At 50.0% G+C, this 20616-nt stretch overlaps 2 protein-coding genes across 3 annotated transcripts; both read left to right on the forward strand.

Moving 5' to 3' along the window:
* The first annotated feature begins 1325 nt into the window (after nt 1-1325).
* On the forward strand, nt 1326-10927 carry ACBD4 (acyl-CoA binding domain containing 4). 2 transcript variants are annotated; one of them, XM_052658101.1, is made up of 11 exons: nt 1326-1405; nt 1510-1607; nt 1783-1902; nt 2185-2305; nt 2389-2473; nt 2744-2864; nt 3091-3177; nt 3485-3555; nt 3657-3732; nt 4414-4553; nt 10204-10927. In XM_052658101.1, the coding sequence occupies exons 3-11, from the start codon at nt 1815-1817 to the stop codon at nt 10327-10329; spliced, it is 915 nt and encodes a 304-aa protein (XP_052514061.1). In that variant the 5' UTR covers nt 1326-1405; nt 1510-1607; nt 1783-1814; the 3' UTR covers nt 10330-10927. The 2 variants fall into 2 exon arrangements, with proteins under 2 accessions (XP_052514061.1, XP_052514062.1); XM_052658102.1 differs by having other exon boundaries at nt 10207-10927.
* A 3767-nt stretch (nt 10928-14694) lies between these two features.
* On the forward strand, nt 14695-18031 carry HEXIM1 (HEXIM P-TEFb complex subunit 1). The gene has a single exon (XM_052657409.1). The coding sequence runs from the start codon at nt 15308-15310 to the stop codon at nt 16268-16270; it is 963 nt and encodes a 320-aa protein (XP_052513369.1). The 5' UTR covers nt 14695-15307; the 3' UTR covers nt 16271-18031.
* Nucleotides 18032-20616: the final 2585 nt, after the last annotated feature.

The raw sequence follows: 20616 nt of genomic DNA on the forward strand, positions 1-20616 counted from the left end.
GAGTCCTTCTCCTTGTTCTCCGAGCGGTCCTGGGATCCCGGCCCTATGCGGAGCCCCCTTGGTGCTGGGGGAGGCTTTGGAGGGGGCGAGGGCTGCCGTCTCGCGAAGACACTCTCTCCTTTCCCCGGACCTGGCCTCAGTGCGGACTCAGGACCCCTTTCACTTCCCCCTCCCCGTCCTGACCGAGGTCTCAGAGGGGATCGGGTCAGCGGACCGGCTAGTCCGGGGCCTAGGAGCTGAGCTGGAAGGCAGGGAAGCCCGAACCGGAGGGTTAAGGGGGGGGGCGGGAACTGACTGAGGGTAAGGAAGGAAGAAGGCTCTGGCTATGACGTCATAGGATTAACCCTCTCCGCGCCCGGCCAGTTACCGCCCCCAGAGGGGTAGAAGGCTCGAAGCTGACTGGTTCTCCCGCGGATGAGTCCTCGGCAGAACCTGGGAATGGACGCTTGGGTCGGTCGACACCCCCCACCGGGCGTTTGAGGTCCCGGGACAGCCACCGCTCGTCGCGTGGATGTCCTTGATATCAACGTGTGGGTTAGCGTCGAATACGGGTTCTGGTGACCGTGTCATGCGTGCACTTACTACATAAGAAACCGCCAGCGTATGTGTGCGCAAGGGGTGTGATGTGATCTGCCTCTTCGGCAGCAAGTGCCCTGGGTCGGGGGCGGAGAGCTGGGTGCACACCGCCACTCGGCGGCGGCCGGGAGCACGGCATCCAAAGATAAAACAGTTGATCAGGACTTAGATTTGCCACCTTCTGCTTTACTCCATTTTCAGGTAGCCCTGACCTGGAGATTGCGTCCGTACTGGCTTGCGTCTCCAAGAATATCCTCTCTGGATATTCCTTCTGAATATCTAGTCTTCTCCTCTGTACTTTTGATCTTGCAATTCCTTCCTCCAGGAATGACCTTCCTCGTTCTTCTCCTGGCTTACTCTTAAGCCTTCCAAAACTCTGCTCCAATGTCCCATTTGCAGAACCCTTGATCTCAAGAGCTGATTCCCGTTTTATCCCCAGGGTCTGGTAAATGAAGGGCTGAATAGAGTGGCTCGAATCTGCGGGGCCTGGGTTCAACTGACTACGCGGTTTCCACCAGGGGGCGCAAGAGACAGCGTCATTTCACGACGTCCACCAGGGGGCGCTTTCTCCTGCCTCTGGCCGTTCAGGATTGGGGAGTCAACCCGCGGATTCGCCCCGCCTGATCTGGAGAGGCACCACTAAACTATTTGCATAATCTTGAAAGGGCCGCGCTGAGTGGTTGTGGTGTAGAAGAAATTTGAAACGGGTTCTCTGATTGGCGTAAGTTTTCCCTATTGCCTCGCGTCCCGATCCCGGCCCGGAGGTCGGTAGGAAGCCTCCGACTAGTGACAAGAGGGAACCTAGGTGTCCGGGCAGTGGGCCCTGAGGGTGAGTGCTGGGCGCCGAGAGGCTGAGCCGGGGTATGGGAGGCTGGGGTGGGAGACTGCTCGCCCCGCCCTGATTCCTCTCGGCTTGCCCGTTCGCCTGTCTAGGAGTCGAAGATGTGCGTCTAGAGACACCGCGACCCTTGCCACCTGACCCACACACCGAGGCCCTCTCAGTCACCCTGGTCACACCCACGCTGCCTTGGGTAGGAAAAGGAGTCTCCTCAGTTGCAGCTTCTGACCTCCCGGGGCATCTCACTTAGGCCTCTAAAGAGCTTAGTTTGCCCCTCTGGAAAGTGGACCAGTGGCTTACAGAGGCGTGTGCCAGGGAGGCGGGTGGAGGAACCTAGAAACTGTTCACCCACAGTCTTGTTCTTGCAGAGTCGCCCATAAGTAGGGTCCCAGGGCTGGAGATGGGTATCGAAAATGAAAGTCCAGAACCAGACTGTCAGAAACAGTTCCAGGCCGCAGTCAGCGTCATTCAGAACCTGCCTAAGAACGGTGAGGGCACGCGGACCCGCATTTGGTGGTTCAGATGACCAGCGTCTGCCTCCCAGGAGACTCTGATCCTGGCAGCTTTGCAGACAAGTCCCTGCATATGTTGTCCTGGGGTTCCCCTCTGCCACCTGCCCCTGTCATCTTTCCTGAGTGAGACCCTTCACCATCTCTGCCCCCACCAAGAGAGACCCTTCACCACCCCACCAAGGGTGGTTCTCCTCCCGCCTCTGTCCTCCTGGAGCTGGGAGTGATACTGTCTCTCTCCACTTCTCAACTCCTGTCCAGGCTCTTATCGCCCCTCCTACGAAGAGATGCTGCGGTTCTACAGCTACTACAAGCAGGCTACCATGGGGCCCTGCCTCATCCCCCAGCCTGGGTTCTGGGACCCTATTGGACGTTACAAATGGTGAGCTTCCCATCAGCTGGGCAAACAAGCCTCAGCTGTCAATCAGCCTTTCACAGCCCTCCGCCCCCCACCCCCACCCCCAGGGAAGCCTGGAACAGCCTGGGCCAGATGAGCAGGGAGGAGGCCATGTCCGCCTACATTACCGAGATGAAGCTGGTGGCACAGAAGGTTAGGAGAGGCTGCAGGCTCCTCCCTGCGTCCAAGCTCTCAGCCAGGTGACCCGCCCCCCTTCCCCCATTATGCTTCCTGCACATTGATACACCTATGGGAATTCCACCTTCATGTTGTTCCCCTGCCCCTGCCTGACTCTGGGTCCTGACTGGGTACAAGGTGGAGGGATATGATGGCAGCAGCAGGGCGGAGGTGGCACAGCTCAAGGGGGTAGGAGGGCAGTGGTGGGAGGGGCCAGCCTTTCCCCATTAGACCCATTCTGCACAGGTGATCGACACAGTGCCCCTGGGCGAGGTGGCAGAGGACATGTTTGGTTACTTCGAGCCCCTGTACCAGGTGATCCCTGACATGCCGAGGCCCCCGGAGACATTCCTGAGAAGGGTCACAGGTCAGGCACCCAGGCTGGGAGCTCCACAAAGGCTGACAGAACTGTCTTAGGGGGCTGCTCAATTGGAGGGAAGCCTGGAGGCATAGGGCTCTAGAGATGTTCCTTTAAGGACCCCAGCTAGTGCCCCGATGGGGTGGGTCTCAGACAGAGTCCCTGGCTAAGTGAGGATGGGGAGTGGGGGCCTGATCTCTTCCCAGCCCCACCTCTGGGTGCTGTGTCTCCGCAGGTTGGAAAGAGCAGGTACTGAATGGAGATGCTGAGGCTGCCCCAGAGCCTCCCTGCCTCCCCAATGAACCAACACCCCCAAGCCCAGGTCAGTGTCTGGGTGGGAGGAGCAGAAGGCCAGGTCAGAGGTGGGAGGACCTCCAGGCAGCGTGGAGGGGAGCAGGCTAGATGCTGCGCTGTGCCTGTCACACCTCATGCCCACAGACACTGAGACCCCCTGTGGTCCCAAAGGCCAGGGGCAGGTTCTGGGATCCCTGTCCTCTCAGGGACGCATCTGCGCCTCTTGTGGTAGCATCTTGAGGGTCCCCTGAACAGGTGCCTCTGCCCAGGTGCACACCTTTCCCCTCCTTCCATGGCTTCCCTCCTGCCACTCGCCCTACTTCCCTCCTCCTCAGAATCCCAGCCACCCAGGGACCAAGACGCCGAGGTTTTCTGTGATTCTGTGGAGCAGCTGGAGCCTGAGCTGGTGAGACCCACTCCCATCCCCTCCCTTTCCCCACCCCACTGGGCCCTGGCTGCTCCCACCACCACCCTCCCCTCCGTGGACTTTGTGACTCTTCCCTGCAGGTTGGGGAAGAGCAAAGGGGCGCCCTGGGAGGAGAAAATGACACCAGAAACACCCCCGAGCCTCCTGCAGAGAAAGGTGAGCCCCTATACGACTCTTTGCCCCATGGTTCCAGTGCCTGGGGGCCTTCCCCTGGCTGCCTTCATGGGCAGAGGAGAAAGTCCAGCGCTGGGCACTAGAGAGAGCAGCCTCTGCCAAGGAAGGGTTGCCAAAAGCCAGAGACTGGTCTGGAGGAACAAAGTCCCTGCCTGGCCTCCTCTCCAAGGGCCACCAGGAGTCTGTGCCCTTGGCTGGCACTGAGTCAGGGCAGCAGGGGTAGAATTCTAGACCAGTTCTCTCATCTACATCTGCGTGGCCTTGGGAGTCATCCTTTCTCTTGGGGTCTCCCATTTGGGACTCTCCAAGGACGACGAGTTGAGTTCTCCCTTATCTCTTCCTAACTTCCAGTGTGCCACGTCCCATAAGAGGCACTTTCATAAATATTATCTCCTTTATTCCTCAGAGCAAGCAGCCCTGTGAGGGAGAGGACATGATTTTCAGATGACAAACGAGGCTTAGAGAAGTTACTGACTTGCCCAGAGCCACAGAGCTAAGTGGTAGTGCTGGGGTTCGAACCCCTGGCAGTCCATCAGCTGCATGCATGGACTTTATAAGACTCACACTGGGCACAAGGGATGGCATTCTACTGACTCCTCCCTGGCCCTGCCCCGAGCTGAGTTGCTTCCTGCGTCCCCTTCCCTGTGTGTCTGTGCTCTGCAGGGAGATTGGAAGGCCCGCTGCTGAGGCCCCAGGAATTGGACTCGTGGCTGGTGGGGACAGTCCGTGCGCTGCAGGAGAGTATGCGGGACGTCCAGGGGAGGCTGCAGAGCCTGGAGAGCATGCCTATGCCCCCCAAGCAGGTGAGCCCCCTCTGAAGGTCCAGGGCAAGATTGGGGCAGAATTTTGAGGGTCTCTGTGCTGGACTCCTCAGCTAGCCACTTCTTTGTCCCCCCGTCTCTATCTGGCCATATTTCTGCCTTCTCCAGAGAATGGTGTGGCTTATGGGTCAGGCCAGGAAGTCGGGGGGTCTACAGTGCTTCCAACCTGGAAGGGAGAGTGGGAGAAGCCCTCCTTTCCTGCTTTTACCCCCACCCCGTGCCAGAAGGGAAACCGAGGACAGAGGGAATTCCAACAGTTGGAGGTGCCAGAACCTGTCTGCTCTTTGCACTGGGGCTGGGAGGGGGTCCCTATTGCCCCTCCGTCAGGACTTCTTCTGTTCCCAGACTTACTGTCTTCCCCTCCCCTCACATTCAGCCCTTGCACCCCTCACTCCTCCTCCCGACTTCTAGATCTGCTTACCCCTGACACCTCTGCTTCTGCAAAATAAATAAGAGCAGCCATTTCTGGAGCCCCGGCTGTGTGCCAAACATATTACCTACATTACCTCATTTTATCCACACACACACACACACACACAACAATGAAATAGGTTTTCTTTTCATTCCCCTTTTACAAATGAGGAAACTAAAGCTCTGAGAGGTTGAATAATTTACCTCAGGGCCTGGAAGTAACTCACACAGCCTGGAAGAACCCCACAGAGCTGCTGTGAAGATTAGGTGAGATAATGCATGTAGGTGCTTCCGAATGGGGCTCATTGTTACTATTAGTATTATTATTAAGTGATGGAGCTGGGAGTGGTCCCACTTGTATCTCCCTCAAAAGCTGGCATCCACCATTAACTCTGAATGAGTCTGTACTTGTGAAGCCTGGAGCTGTGGGGGCAGGGGACGGCTGAAGTCCTGGATATGAAGGAATCACTCAGGTGACCCTTTGTCCCCTTGGCACAGAGGAATTGGTAGGAATTTCCTCAGATCCACAGTGGCTAGCATTTCAACACTCACCTACCCCTCGCCAAGGTTTTACTAATATTTTTTATTTCGGTTCAGTTCAGTTCAGTCGCTCAGTCGTGTCCGACTCTTTGTGACCCAATGAATCGCAGCACGCCAGGCCTCCCTGTCCATCACCAACTCCTGGAGTTCACTCAGACTCACATCCGTCGAGTCAGTGATGCCATCCAGCCATCTCATCCTCTGTCGTCCCCTTCTCCTCCTGCCCCCAATCCCTCCCACCATCAGAGTCTTTTCCAATCAGTCAACTCTTCACATGAGGTGGCCAAAGTACTGGAGTTTCAGCTTTAGCATCATTCCTTCCAAAGAAAACCCAGGGCTGATCTCCTTCAGAATGGATTGGTTGGATCTCCTTGCAGTCCAAGGGACTCTCAAGAGTCTTCTCCAACACCACAGTTCAAAAGCATCAATTCTTCGGCGCTCAGCCTTCCTCACACTCCAACTCTCACATCTAATCATGACCCCTGGAAAAACCATAGCCTTGACTAGACGGACCTTTGTTGGCAAAGTAATGTCCCTGCTTTTCAATATGCTATCTAGGTTGGTCATAACTTTTTTTCCAAGGAGCAAGTGTCTTTTAATTTCACGGCTGCAGTCACCATCTACAGTGATTTTGGAACTCAAAAAAATAAAGTCTGACACTGTTTCCACTGTTTCCCCATCTATTTCCCAAGAAGTGACGGGCCCAGATGCCGTAATCTTCGTTTTCTGAATGTTGAGCTTTAAGCCAACTTTTTCACTCTCCACTTTCACTTTCATCAAGAGGCTTTTTAGTTCCTCTTCACTTTCTGCCATAAGGGTGGTATCATCTGCATATCTGAGGTTATTGAAATTTCTCCCGGCAATCTTGATTCCAGCTTGTGCTTCTTCCAGTCCAGCATTTCTCATGATGTACTCTGCATATAAGTTAAATAAGCAGGGTGACAATATACAGCCTTGATGTACTCCTTTTCCTATTTGGAACCAGTCTGTTGTTCCATGTCCAGTTCTAACTGTTGCTTCCTGACCTGCATATAGGTTTCTCAGAAGGCAGGTCAGGTGGTCTGGTATTCCCATCTCTTCAGAATTTTCCAGTTTATTGTGATCCACACAGTCAAAGGCTTTGGCATAGTCACTAAAGCAGAAATAGATGTTTTTCTGGAACTCTCTTGCTGTCTTGATGATCCAGCAGATGTTGGCAATTTGATCTCTGGTTCCTCTGCCTTTTCTAAAACCAGCTTGAACATCTGGAAGTTCACAGTTCATGTATTGCTGAAGCCTGGCTTAGAGAATTTTGAGCATTACTTTACTAGCGTGTGAAATGAGTGCAGTTGTGCAGTAGTTTGAGCATTCTTTGGCATTGCCTTTCTGTGGGACTGGAAAGAAAACTAACTGACCTTTTCCAGTCCTGTGGCCACTGCTGAGTTTTCCAAATTTGCTGGCATATTGAGTGCAGCACTTTCACAGCATCATCTTTCAGGATTTGAAATAGCTCAACTGGAATTCCATCACCTCCACTGGCTTTGTTCATAGTGATGCTTTCTAAGGCCAACTTGACTTCACATTCCAGGATGTCTGGCTCTAGGTGAGTGATCACACCATCGTGATTATCTTGGTTGAAGATCTTTTTTGTACAGTTGTTCTGTGTATTCTTGCCACCTCTTCTTAATATCTTCTGCTTCTGTTAGGTCCATACCATTTCTGTCCTTTATCGAGCCCATCTTTGCATGAAATATTCCCTTGGTATATCTAATTTTCTTGAAGAAATCTCTAGTCTTTCCCATTCTGTTCTTTTCCTCTAGTTCTTTGCATTGATCGCTGAGGGAGGCTTTCTTATCTCTTCTTGCTATTCTTTGGAACTCTGCATTCAGATGCTTATATCTTTCCTTTTCTCCTTCGCTTTTCGCCTCTCTTCTTTTCACAGCTATTTGTAAGGCCTCCCCAGACAGCCATTTTGCTTTTTTGCATTTCTTTTCCATGGGGATGGTCTTGATCCCTGTCTCCTCTACAATCTCATGAACCTCATTCCATAGTTCATCAGGCACTCAATCTATCAGATCTAGTCCCTTAAATCTATTTCACACTTCCACTGTATAATCATAAGGGATTTGATTTAGGTCATACCTGAATGGTCTAGCGGTTTTCCCTACTTTCTTCAATTTAAGTCTGAATTTGGCAATAAAGAGTTCATGATCTGAGCCACAGTCAGCTCCTGGTCTTGTTTTTGTTGACTGTATAGAGCTTCTGCATCTTTGGCTGCAAAGAATATAATCAATCTGATTTCGGTGTTGACCATCTGGTGATGTCCATGTGTAGAGTCTTCTCTCGTGTTGTTGGAAGAGGGTGTTTGCTATGATCCATGCACTTTCTTGGCAAAACTCTATTAGTCTTTGCCCTGCTTCATTCCATATTCCAAGGCCAAATTTGCCTGTTACTCCAAGTGTTTCTTGACTTCCTACTTTTGCATTCCAGTCCCCTATAATGAAAAGGACTTCTTTTTTGAGTGTTAGTTCTAAAAGGTCTTGTAGGTCTTCATAAAACTGTTCAACTTCAGCTTCTTCAGCGTTACTGGTTGGGGCATAGACTTGGATTACTGTGATATTGAATGGTTTGCCTTGGAAACGAACAGAGATCATTCTGTCATTTTTGAGATTGCATCCAAGTACCGTATTTCGGACTCTTTTGTTGACCATGATGGCTACTCCATTTCTTCTAAGGGATTCCTGCCCACAGTAGTAGATGTAATGGTCATCTGAGTTAAATTCACCATTCCAGTCCATTTTAGTTCGCTGATTCCTAGAATGTCGATGTTCACTCTTGCCATCTCTTGTTTGACCACTTCCAATTTGCCTTGATTCATGGACCTGACATTCCAGGTTCCTATGCAATATTGCTCTTTATAGCATTGGACCTTGCTTCTATCACCAGTCATATCCACAACTGGGTATTGTTTTTGCTTTGGGTCCATCCCTTCATTCTTTCTGGAGTTATTTCTCTACTGATCTCCAGTAGCATATTGGATGCCTACTGACCTGGGGAGTTCCTCTTTCAGTATCCTACCATTTTGCCTTTTCATGCTGTTCATGGAGTTCTCAAGGCAAGAATGCTGAAGTGGTATTTTTTATTTACCTTTTACTAATTTTATATGCTGAATATTTCCATGCTGAGATACCTGGACTTGCATCTCTGAAAATAAGAACACTCTACTACCTAGCAAAAACATTTTACTGCACACCACAATTCCTTCATATCATCAAAAACACAAAGTGAAGTTGCTCAGTCGTGTCTGACTCTTTGCGACCCCATGGACTGTACCCTACCAGGCTCCTCCATCCATGGGATTTTCCAGGCAAGAATACTGGAGTGGGTTGCCATTTCCTTCTCCAGGGGATGTTCCCGACCCAGGGATCAAACCCAGGTCTCCTGCATTGTAGGCAGACGCTTTACTGTCTGAGCCAACAGTCAAATACACAGTCCAGATTCAAATCGTCTTTTCCAGCTTCCCTGTCTGTCCAGGCCAGGAGCCTCTGTCCTTAAGACTCTGTTAGTCTAGACCAGTCCTCTTCCTTGCTACTGACTTGGTGATGAGACTGTTCCGTAGTCTTGTAGACTGTACCACTTCTCGAGTCTCGTGACAGCCCTGTGGCTAGATTACATGACCAGATTACATCAGAGGTGATATTCTTTCTTCACATCAAGACACATAACTGGATGTCCTGCCATGAATATTCCTAGTGAGGATCACAGCAGGGATGAAGGGGTGACAGTCTGATTCTACCACTTGGAGCCAGGAAATGTCCCAGTTCCCCATCAGCCCCATTTGACACACAGCTTTTGACAAGTGATAGATAATCCTTGTTGGATCAATAATTTAGTTAATGGTTGCAAAAATGTGGACTTTTGTATGATTCCTTTAACATTTATTAGCTAGCATTTTTCTGTCGAGTTTCCCTGACCATCTAGGATTTCCCTGAAATATGGTGCCTTATGGAAGGGCAGAATAAGTGCTTAATTCTTTCTCTTTACTTATCTATTTTTAAAGAAAGGAGTTGATTTAACAGCCACCTCAATGGTAATAAATTTCCAACTTACTCTTCTATGAATTTATGGACTTTAAAGACTCAGTATTTCAGTCAACTGCAATCATATCATTCTTTTTGATGCCCAGACTGTCACAACTTTGTAAGATCCTCCCTTTCTAGCTGGGTCCTAGATTCTTGTAACATAATCTCATTAATCCTTAACAGCTTCTTTATTTCCTGGTATAAGACATCCCACATTCAATTCCACTTTCCCTGCTCCAGACCTGAAATCTGCCACTTCTCCAAGGAGCCTTGCTTCAACAGATAATGGGATTTAGAAACTAAAATCTGAACACCCTGGGTCTTCATTGGAAATGTGGCACATCCTTTACAATATGGGGCCTTCAGGCCCTATCAGGCTTTGTGGCCCAGAGATGACCTGGAGTCAGTTCCTCCACTCTTTTCGGCACCTTGAATTGCCGTGGGAGGAAGATAGGGGAGGGAGTTGGAGCTCACTGTTTCAGGGACAAACCGGGAGCCCCAATCTTCAGACTGGGGAGAGGGAGGTAGCAGCTCCCACTTGAGTTCTAGAAGCAGGTCCCTAAGGAGGGCCTAGCCTGAGCTGAGGCCTGGGCTGGGGCCTGACTCTCTCCTCTTGGCAGCAGATGCCGCCACCCAGTGCCAGGCCTCGGCCCCTCAGGCTTTCCGGCCCCACGTTGATCTTCTTCCTCCTGTGGCCCTTCATCGTCCAGTGGCTCTTCCGACAGTTTCGGACCCAGAAGAGGTGACTCTCCGTGGAGGAGTCTGTAGCCAACAGGAGGCTATGAACCCTGTGTTCTGCAGTGCCCTGAGCCTTCCTAGGGTTTAGGAAGCATTAACCCCCCCACCCCCCACCCCCCGGCTTCCCGCCCCAAATAGTGTTCACCTTGATACCCCTCTCCTCGTGTGGGGGCCAGATAAGACCCTACTCTTCCTGCAGCTCCACAGGGCCTGTCCCTCCTCTCCCCCTCGACCACCTCAGGCTTCCTGGGGAGACTGCCTTTGTGGAGCAAGTCCCCAGTTCGGGGTGGGCGGGTGATCCAGGGGCGGAGCTACCGGGTCTCAGCCTCTGCCCTCCCCACCCTCTGAGTCACCTGACTCCTCTCCCATCCCAGCCTCTCCCCGAGGAGGCTCGGCTCTTGGGCAAGTTGGGACTTCGGCCGGGCCGTGGAAGAGTGATTGGCTGGCGGGCTGTGGGAGGGAGGCCAGGAGGCTCGACCGAGTTGGGGAAAGGCGGAGAGAGCTGGCCCCGGGAGAGGGCAGTCAGCTCCTTTTGGCTGGCCGCCTTACCCGCAGAAGTACTCAGGACGTCCTCACTAAAGATGCACTTACAAAAGAGTGTTTCACTAAATAAAATAAAACCTTCATCTTCTGCCGTCTGGGCTGCCACGGAGTGAGGCGGAAAGCGCGTCCGGGACGCGCGAGGTTCAGGTTCCTTCTGTGACCCCCTCCCCCGCTGCCGTGGACGACCCCGAGACGCCAGCGGTCGGCGTTCCAGAGGGTGCATTTCCCCCTCCCCGGGCTAGTGGAGGGAACAGCCCCGGGTCTGCCGGGGAGGTGGAGCGGCTACTAGGGGCACCCTGGGTGGGGCCCCCAGCAGCGGCCGGGGGTGGGGCCAGGGCCCCGCCCCCTGCCCTGTCGCGGTTGGGGATTGCGCGGGGGGAAGTTTGCCAGCTAGGGGCGGCGGGAGGAGAGGAGTCCGGCGGGCTTGGGCCCAGGCTCCGTTCCCGCCCGAAGGGAAGGGCGGCTACTCCCTGCTTTGCGCGCCCGGCGTAGGGTCGGGGGCCGAGATCCGGGCCCCGGAAGTGCCCACTGCCCGCTTCCCCCTCCTCAGCTGCTCTCCCCCTGTGCCCTCTGCGCTCGGGCTTTCCCAGGGAACTTTCTGGAAGGCCAAGGACGGCGGGAGCGTCGTCCCCGCGGCTCCCGTCGGGGTGGGTCCAGTGCCAAACTGAGCAGAGACCTCTGGGAGTCGCTGGCTGCTGGGGCTACTAAATTTTAAGTTAATCCCTGTGTTAGGGATGAACAACTGGAGGGCAAGGAAGAGGGGCCGAACTGGTGCTGGGGAGGCAAGCGGAAGCCAGCGCCACCGCTTGGGCATACTCGCAGTATGACTTGGGCAGGATTCTTTGCTCTGATCCTGGGTTGCCTTGTTTGTGAAATAGCGATGAAGACCTTTTCACCATAAGGCAGTCCTGGGGATTAATGACCAGGACATTAATGGCAAAATGCCTAGCTAATATCAAGGTGCGTGGCCTCTTGTTTCATAGAATTCTGGAGTTCCACAACCTGTGAGTCTGACCACTACCCCCCTAATAGAACAAATGAGCCCATACAGCTGAGCCCAACAGACTGAGGCTGGGCTCAGTTGTACCTTCCAAATCCCAACTGAGGGTACCCAGGAGTCCTTTGGAGTCTGAAAATGTAACAGTTTGGAGGTCTCTGACTCCCAGTCGAGTTCTCTCCAAAAAATTTTCATCAGGGAACTCCCACTGTTGAGGAGAAGCTCTTGCTCCTGCGAAGCTTCTTGCATGACTGAGGAAGCAGCACAGGAGAGGGCAGGTTTTTCAGAAAGACCTGAGTTCTCAGGGAAAACAGGCTAGGATGTTCCGTCTCAAAACAGCTGGATGTGCCTCAGGGTCACTCTTGCTTGCCTCTCCCTCTGGGCATGCCCATGACCACTTCCCCACAAAACCACTCCTGAATCCCTAGACAAGTCCTGTCTTGGGACAAGACGCCTACTCGTCATAAATGTCCTGCTCATGCCACTCTGCCTGAAAATGCTTCATGTTTTAGACAGCCACGAAGTCACCTCCTCCATGAAACCTGTCCACAATTCTCAACTCCTAAGCAACTTGGCTCACAAGGTCCTATCAGGATTTTCATCACCTGCCATTTTGGCTTACCATAGGTTTGATGGCCTGTCTACACAGTTCTTGAGTAGCACGGATGAAATTTTACTCATCATTGTGCCTTCTTATCCAATGTGAGATTAACCTGACGGTCCACTGGTTAAGACTGTTGCCATTGTAGGGAGCCGGGTTCTTTCCTTAAGTGGGGGAACTAACATCCCACATGCCTCCAGGTGAGGCAAAAAAAAGAGAGAGAAAGAAGGGCCAGAAGTTGGCTGAAAGTGTTGCTGATGGAAAGGAACTAAATCCAGAGTTCTTACAAAAAAGGGACTTTTGTGTTTGTGATAGAAAAACAGCACGGAGTCACAGAGACCTTCGCTTTCGCCGAAAGTGTCACTTAATTGTCATGTGACCTTGGACAAGTCACTTAATTTTTGAGCTTTAGAGATTCCTTCTCTCTAGAATGGAGACAAGAATCCCTACCCTGCCTAACTCACTGGGCTGTGGAGGGGCAAATGGTTCTGTGTGCAAAGGAACGCTGTTCGGTGGAAAGCAGTTGGAATATGACAGGGCTGTTGATGAAGAAACAGAAGAGTCACGGTGTGTGGCAAATGGGGAAAACTGAGATTACAGAAAGATTTTCAGTTCAGTTCGGTCGCTCAGTAGTGTCCGACTCTGCGACCTCATGGACTGCAGCGTGAAAGATTTTAGACCTAAGTGATTTGAGTGGAGGGTTTCGGCTACTCTGGCCCTCAGCCCCTGTCCTTTGGGCGGAAGCCTGGAATCTGGAGAATTTTCACAAGGAGTTAGTAGCGCGCCGCCCTACCCCCTCCCCGCCCCCCCATGAATCTGTCCCACGGTTCTGGGCCAGAATCCCTCTGCCCCCATTTCTGGGCAAGGTTTCCTCCTCGGGGAAGCCTCTGGCTCTGCCTCCCTGCCGGTGTTGCCCAGCGTCCACTGACGAGGAAGAGCCTCAGTGGATGATTCTTTCCAGTCTGTGGCTTCTCTCTTGAGTAGCCAGGGTTGATTATTTCAACTCTGGATTAATTTCGAACCCCTCCCCCAACAAAGAGGCTCATCCGCTGCCTTGGACTCCCATCCAGGCTTAGGAAAATTTCATGGTCGATTCCCAACTGAACAAACCAAGAGGGCCCCAGGAGGCCATTTTCTTCGATAGAAGCTGAGGCCCGGTAAGGGAGAAGGGAAGCGAGGCCTTACATCCCGGGGTCTCGGGGGATCCCAGGGCGCACACCCAGCACTTCCCGGCGCCGGCGAGAGAAATCAGCCACGGCCCACCATTTTGCATTGGCCCCTGGGCGGGGGCGGCCGTGAAAGACTACGCTGGGGCTGGGACTCCGCCACTTTCCTCTAAGGGTCCCAAGGTAGTCCGGGAGTGGACGTCACCCGGGACTCGAACCTGCTTTCTCATCTTCCGAGGCCTAGTCAGAGGGTGCTGCCGTAAAGCAGTCACACTGTCCCTTTAAGGCGGCACTTTTTATTCTTCATTTGTTTACCTCTTCATGCGCATTTTTTTTACAAAAAAAGGTGTTCACAATATCCTTCCGCAAACGTCCATCCCAGTCACTAATCAACACCTTGAAGCCATTCTTGTAATCTTAAGAATCGAGAATTAATAGCCATGGGCCAACATCTCTATTTACAGAATTAAATACTCGTTTACACTTTAGGGACTACTTTTTAGGGGTAAACCATTCTCGCTTAAGTTAACAAATGTTTGTGATCTTCAGAACCTTCCCGCTGAGAACAGAATAGGATAATAACCTTTAAGACACACCTTTTCGTAAAAATATTCTGTGCAGGCCCTCAAAGGCCATCGAATCTTGCTGTATTCCTGAAGCAGAATGGTATGGTCCAGAACCCGCCCCATCTTCTCTGCGATTGGCCTTCTTTCCTCGGCGAGACGTGTGCCTTTTGACCAATGGGCGCTCACGTTTCTCTAGAGAGGGATAAGCGATGGAAGGAGGCGGCCTGGAAAACGCCCCCTACGCGTCCTGGGATTGGCTACGTCGTACGGCGCGCGAGGACGGCGGGCCTGAAAGATGGGAACTACGACTCCCAGCTTCCTGCGATGGGGACTCAGTCACGCATGCGCATGGGCGGGGCGGACCGGCTTCTATATAAAAGGGGCGCAGAGGGTTGGGAGGCAGCAGTTGGAAGTTGGCAGGTGGAGAGGCAGGTTGGGAGGGGAAGTTGGGGGAGGAGGCGGAAGAGGAGCTGTCGGAAGGGGGAGGAGGGAGGGAGGAAAAAGAGGAGGAGGCGGAGGAGAACTGAGCTGAGCAGAACATCGAGCCAAAGGGGAGATGAGTTTGTCTGTCCTCGGCTGAGGCTCCGGCCGGGCCTAGGGAACGGGGAGCTCGGCTTGGAGCGACACCCGTGGAAGTGGGAGGAGGTGGCTTTGGGACTTTAACCCCTTGTGGGCTCTGCGGCAGGGGATTTAACCCTTTCTGGATCCGGCCCCTCGGAGTCAGCGTCATCGGGTAGTTTTAACCCCTTCGGGGCTGGGTTTAACCCATTGGATTTAACCTAATCTTCTTGCCCACCAACTTCTCGATCGCGGGGGCGGTCTGCGGGAAGGCTTGAAGCCCACCCCCTCTGCACATTACGTACTGTTCCTGCTGCTGCACCCCCTTGGACCCGCTATCTGGCCGAGCTCTGGGCGCTTAACCCTTTATTGACTTGAGCGCCCCCAAATTGCAATTGGAGTTTGCTGACAGAAGGACTGGCTAAAGGCATCACTGCAGGAATTACAGACCGAAGAGGACTGTGTTGGACATTTTTGCAAAGAAAAGCAAACCTTTTTTCCTTAAGGACTTACAGCCAACATTCTTCAAACTTCGAGAAGAAGATTCTATTAGCAATGGCCGAGCCACTCTTGTCAGAGTATCAGCACCAGCCTCAAACTAGCAACTGTACAGGTGCTGTTGCTGTCCATGAAGAACGGAACCCTGATCGCCCCCCAGGCGCGGAGGAGCGGGTGCCGGAGGAAGACAGTAGGTGGCAATCGAGAGCGTCCCCCCAGTCGGGTGGCTCTCCAGGGCAGGGGGGGGAAGGGAGCCTGGAACCCCAGCCGTCTCCCCTTAAGACCCAGGTCTGCCCAGAATCCAGCTGTCCGGAAGCGGGTGAGAAGGGCCAGAATGGGGACGACTTGTCCGCTGGCGGAGCTCCCCCGCAGCAGAGACAGGTGGGCAAGAAAAAACATAGGAGACGCCCCTCCAAGAAGAAGCGGCTTTGGAAACCGTACTATACGCTGACCTGGGAGGAGAAGAAAAAGTTCGATGAGAAACAGAGCCTGCGAGCTTCGAGGATTCGAGCCGAGATGTTCGCCAAGGGCCAGCCAGTTGCTCCCTATAACACCACGCAGTTCCTCATGGATGACCACGACCAGGAGGAGCCGGATCTTAAAACCGGTCTCTATCCCAAACGGGCCGCTGCCAAATCCGACGACACCAGCGATGAGGACTTTATGGAAGAAGCGGGCGAGGAGGATGGGGGAAGCGACGGGATGGGAGGAGACGGCAGCGAGTTTCTGCAGCGGGACTTCTCGGAGACCTATGAGCGGTACCACGCGGAGAGCCTGCAGAACATGAGCAAGCAGGAGCTCATCAAAGAGTACCTAGAGCTGGAGAAGTGCCTCTCGCGTATGGAGGACGAGAATAATCGGCTGCGGCTGGAAAGCCAGCGGCTGGACGGCGACGACGCGCGTGTGCGGGAGCTTGAGCTGGAGCTGGACCGGCTGCGCGCGGAGAACCTCCAGCTGCTGACGGAGAACGAACTGCACCGGCAGCAGGAGCGAGCGCCGCTGTCCAACTTTGGAGACTAGACTGAAACTTTTCCGGGGGAGGGGGCAAAGGGGACTTTTTACAGTGATGGAATGTAACATTATATACATGTGTATATAAGACAGTGGACCTTTTTATGACACATAATCAGAAAAGAAATCCCCCCTGGCTTTGGTTGGTTCAGTCAATTTAGCTATGATGTAGTTTGTGTGCTTTCTCCTGTTCTTTAATTATGTGAAACTGAAGGGTTGCTTTCCTTCTTTTCCTTTTTAGGAGTCTTTTTTTTCTTTTTTAATGTGTAAGTAATTTGACCAGGTTATAATGCAGTTTTCTGTTAAAAATCTCCTTAAATGGAGCTCTAAGGTGGCCAAATCTGAGAACCATTAAATTCATTCTAGTTATAATAAATATTTGTAAATGTAACATAGTTTGTGTGATTTCTAGAGCTAATTCAAAGTAATATTGATTTATGTGACTGCATTGGGGGGAGGGGTAAAGGAAGTATTTGTCCATTTTCAAAACCAAACCTTAATGGGAGAATTTTCAGTTTGCCCAGTTTTCCCTTGAATGGGTTTTAGTGTGCTACAATATACAGTTCCAGCAAAATATAAAGATTTAATTATCTTCAATACTTAAGTGTGTTGTTTTCTAGTGCCTTCATTTTCTTTCTTGATGCTGGAGAAATAAGGCAGTGTTGGGTGTTTGGGGAGTAGGAAGTAACTATGATCAGCAGCTTAAAATTTAATTCTGCTTCTCAATAGCCATTCAGAAGTCTATTAACAAAAATGTAAACCTAATTTGGCCATTTGTCAGGTTGGACAACTGACAGCCTCATTTCACTCCTACAAGTGGGTTTTTAGTAATTCCCCCCTCCTCCTCCCAGTAAGGCTGGAAGGAGTTCTTGGATGCCTGGGAAAGGCACTTATCTTGCTTTCTTAGTGCAAGCAATGGTTGAATAAACAGTTGTGAGGCAGCTCTTTATGTTAAAATATTCAGAGGTAGGGAATATTGTATTTATAGAGGAAATGACCATTTGGGGCATTCCAAGGACTTAACCCTAAATGCCCAATCTTAAGTGCTCCCTATATCAAGAAAAGGAATAGGAGCTGTCCACCTTTCCATGAGACTCAAACTAAAATTAAAAATGCCCCCTCACTGCAAACAAAATGTAAAGCTTCTGGTTGAGCTAAATTACGTCCTTGGGGGGCCAAGTGGGAGCCCTGCACCATCCCTATACAGCCTCTATTCTCAGTCTTCTAAACTGCTGATAGCTGCTTAGTCCTTCAGTAGTTCTACTCTTCAAAGTGCAGGAGGCCCTGGGAATTTTTCTGCCCCTAAGTCAAAACTGAAATGGTAAGACTGTTCCCTACTGTTACCATGATTACCCAGCCCATCTTTACCTGCCCTCTGCGTTTCCCTAGACCAAATGCATTGCTCAAATCACTAGCACAAGGCTTCTGTCACCTGGTTCCTCAGAAACATAGGGGGCCTTCGGGTCCGCGAGCCCCATGGAATTATATGTAGACTTATATTATGTGTAGGTACTTCTGGAGAGAGGGTTCTAGAGAATCGTGAAATTCTCAAACTCCCTGAAGGTTAAGAACCCCTGAGGTGGATGAACTCCCATTGGGAAGCTTGCTTTTGCAGCTAAATGAAATAGTGGAGGTGGTGGGAACTTCAAGAGTGAAATGTGCCTTATGATGCGTGAGAAGCATACACAAATCCATGAATCAAGGGAAATCATGGCGGTTAAGACTGACTCAGGGCCTTCAAAGCTGGGTTGAGGTGGCCCTATTCTGGCAGATGGTCCACTGGAGACAATGTATGATCAGCTTTTCCTTTGGCCTAAAAACTACATTAAAAGTCTATTTTGAAATAGTTTTCGTGTTTTTAATTTTCCTTCTGCCATGACATCATACAGGAGACCCAGAAACGGCTGCTTAGAGAAGCAGCAACACTGCCCTCTGGCTTTCCAGTGCACAAGCAGGAGCCTCATTTTGACTGCGCTACATGGGATGCAGCCGTGATGGCCTCTTGATTTCAGAACCTCTTCTTAATAAGATGGGTTTAAGTATAAAGATCTTGTTTTCCTATTAGTCTTAGAAAGCTTGTAGTGCATTGATCATCAGGAAAAGAAAAAAGTGTGTTATGTTTTAGGAGATAAATTCAATCCAGTCTCTAAGATTATAGAAATTTAAAGTAATTGTCATAATTTACTTTGATTTACCTTGAGATATGCAACTCGGAATTTTGCTTTCAAAGGCACCTGCATTTTATGGTATTTACTGCATTTAACGTTCTTAGAATGATGCGGTTTGTGCAAAATTTCAATTTTCTATCAACACTTTCTAGGTGAAACACTTGACTAGCATACTGCTGCAGGGGCAGAGGGAAGACGCTGAATTCCTTATACTACCAGGATCATGACAAATGATCCTCAAGTCCACTCTAGCCATTCACTAAAGGCATTTCTGCTAAACAATTTAAATAAGCTGTTCAAAAGATCATGCTTACACATTAGCAATTTCAGTCGTTCTCTTTTACTGAGGTCTGGGTATCCAGCAAGGGCAAAGCACTTCCCACACTTTGGAGACAGCTGGCTGGGCAGCTTAATCCTCCTCTGAGCTAAGGAAAACTTTTCTTGGGCTAGCCTATAACCTAAAGTGGCCCTCAGGAGACAGAGCCCTGATTTCTGCTTGAGTGGGAAAGCCAGGGAGTTCCAGATTGGTTTAGTTCTGAAAAATAGACAAGGTTTTTCTAAAGAGAGGAAACACAAAATTAGACCAAAGAGTCAAAAAACCAGGCTCCTAGTTCTACCTTTGATATATACTAGCAGTGTAAGCCTTAACAGTTTCAGAGCCTCATTCTTCATCAGGAAAATGGGGCCATGCCTACATTACATAACTGCTGCAAGGATTAGAGACAGCATGAAAACAGTCTATACAAGAGTAAGGTACCATTGATATTATCCCTGGTTCTTTTTAAGACCAGAGCAATTGCCCACTTAATCAGTATTTTAACTTTCACTTTGTTCAGAGTAAAATAAAACTCCTTTGCTTGGGGAAATACAAATAAATATACTTTATCCTGGTGAATTCAAAAGAGAAATCAAAGAAATCTACAGAAATAAGCAAAATCCACAACTAAATAGTCTACTTCAGAAAACCAATGTTCTGCCAAATATTTGGTAATGTACTATAGGTGTCCCCTGGCCACTTACACCAACAGCTAGAAACAAATATAACAGTGTGATGAAAAAGCTGGCAAGAGTAAGAGTACTATATTTGTACCTATGTACACCTGAGTTTGTGGGTTTTCAAAAATTATTTTCCCCATTTCTCAAGCAAGATTATAATAAAATTTCACTTTACTATCTTTTCTCATGTAAAGTGTAAAGCGCTGTTGCTAGAAATGAGAAGTAATTTCTAAAAGAAAATGTCAAATTCAGGCCCTGAATAGTGGGATCTGCTGACCAAAGGGCAGTCACACTCTGTAAGACAAAATATATGGTCTATTAAGCAAAGATTCAATATTTTGCCAATTCCTGCCAGTTGTCTTTGAATGTTGGAAAGCTTACAACATCATTTCATTTCTTGTTGAAAAATCAAAGGCAGATAAATAACACAGCTCTCGCAAATCCTCCTGAATAAAGTTTTTCCTGGGCTTTACTGAGAGGCAATTCAATTATGACAAATGATATAACACTGGTAACAGCAGGGATAATCCAAGTAGTTTACTAACAAATTTTTACACACCTCAAAATTCTTTCAAATGGTTGAGCTGCTACCAGAAATGGCTGGTAAGTCTTCTGAAATAGCTAGTGTGATTCTTTCCCTCAACACAGCACCAAGAACAATTATAGTTGGCTTAAAATTTTCTAAAAAGAACAAAAACTTGAGTATTGTAAACTCTCATCTGAAGACACATTCTATTTGATACATCCACCGACTGTGTGAAGTGTTAAAAAACAACTCTGGGTCAACGGTGAGCAAAGATATTCCTAAAGGAAAATGTGAGAGCTCTAGAGTGTTCCATGCGCAATTTGAGAAAATGATAGCATTACTGCTCTTGTAAGCTACTCAGTAGAACTTGTCCTAGCCTCCAGAGTGTCAGAGAAGATTAATTTGAAGTTCTGAAGTCTGCTTTTAGCACACACTTCTGGATACCTGGATAACCCCAGGACAACATTCAGGCAAAGGCAGAGGACCAAATCAGAAGATGGAAGGAAATGTCGAAGAGGTCAGTAGTTCTACCTTCCTCTCTAGGGCTTACTAAAAGTGTATTTAAAACAGCAAACATTTTAACTTAGAGAAGAGAGAAGAGGATGATGAGGACTAAACACAAAATTTAAAAATGTGGAAATCAAATAGTTCAGGAGTAAGAATTT

The sequence above is a fragment of the Budorcas taxicolor genome, chromosome 19 (genome assembly GCF_023091745.1).
Source record: "Budorcas taxicolor isolate Tak-1 chromosome 19, Takin1.1, whole genome shotgun sequence".
NCBI lineage: Eukaryota > Metazoa > Chordata > Mammalia > Artiodactyla > Bovidae > Budorcas > Budorcas taxicolor.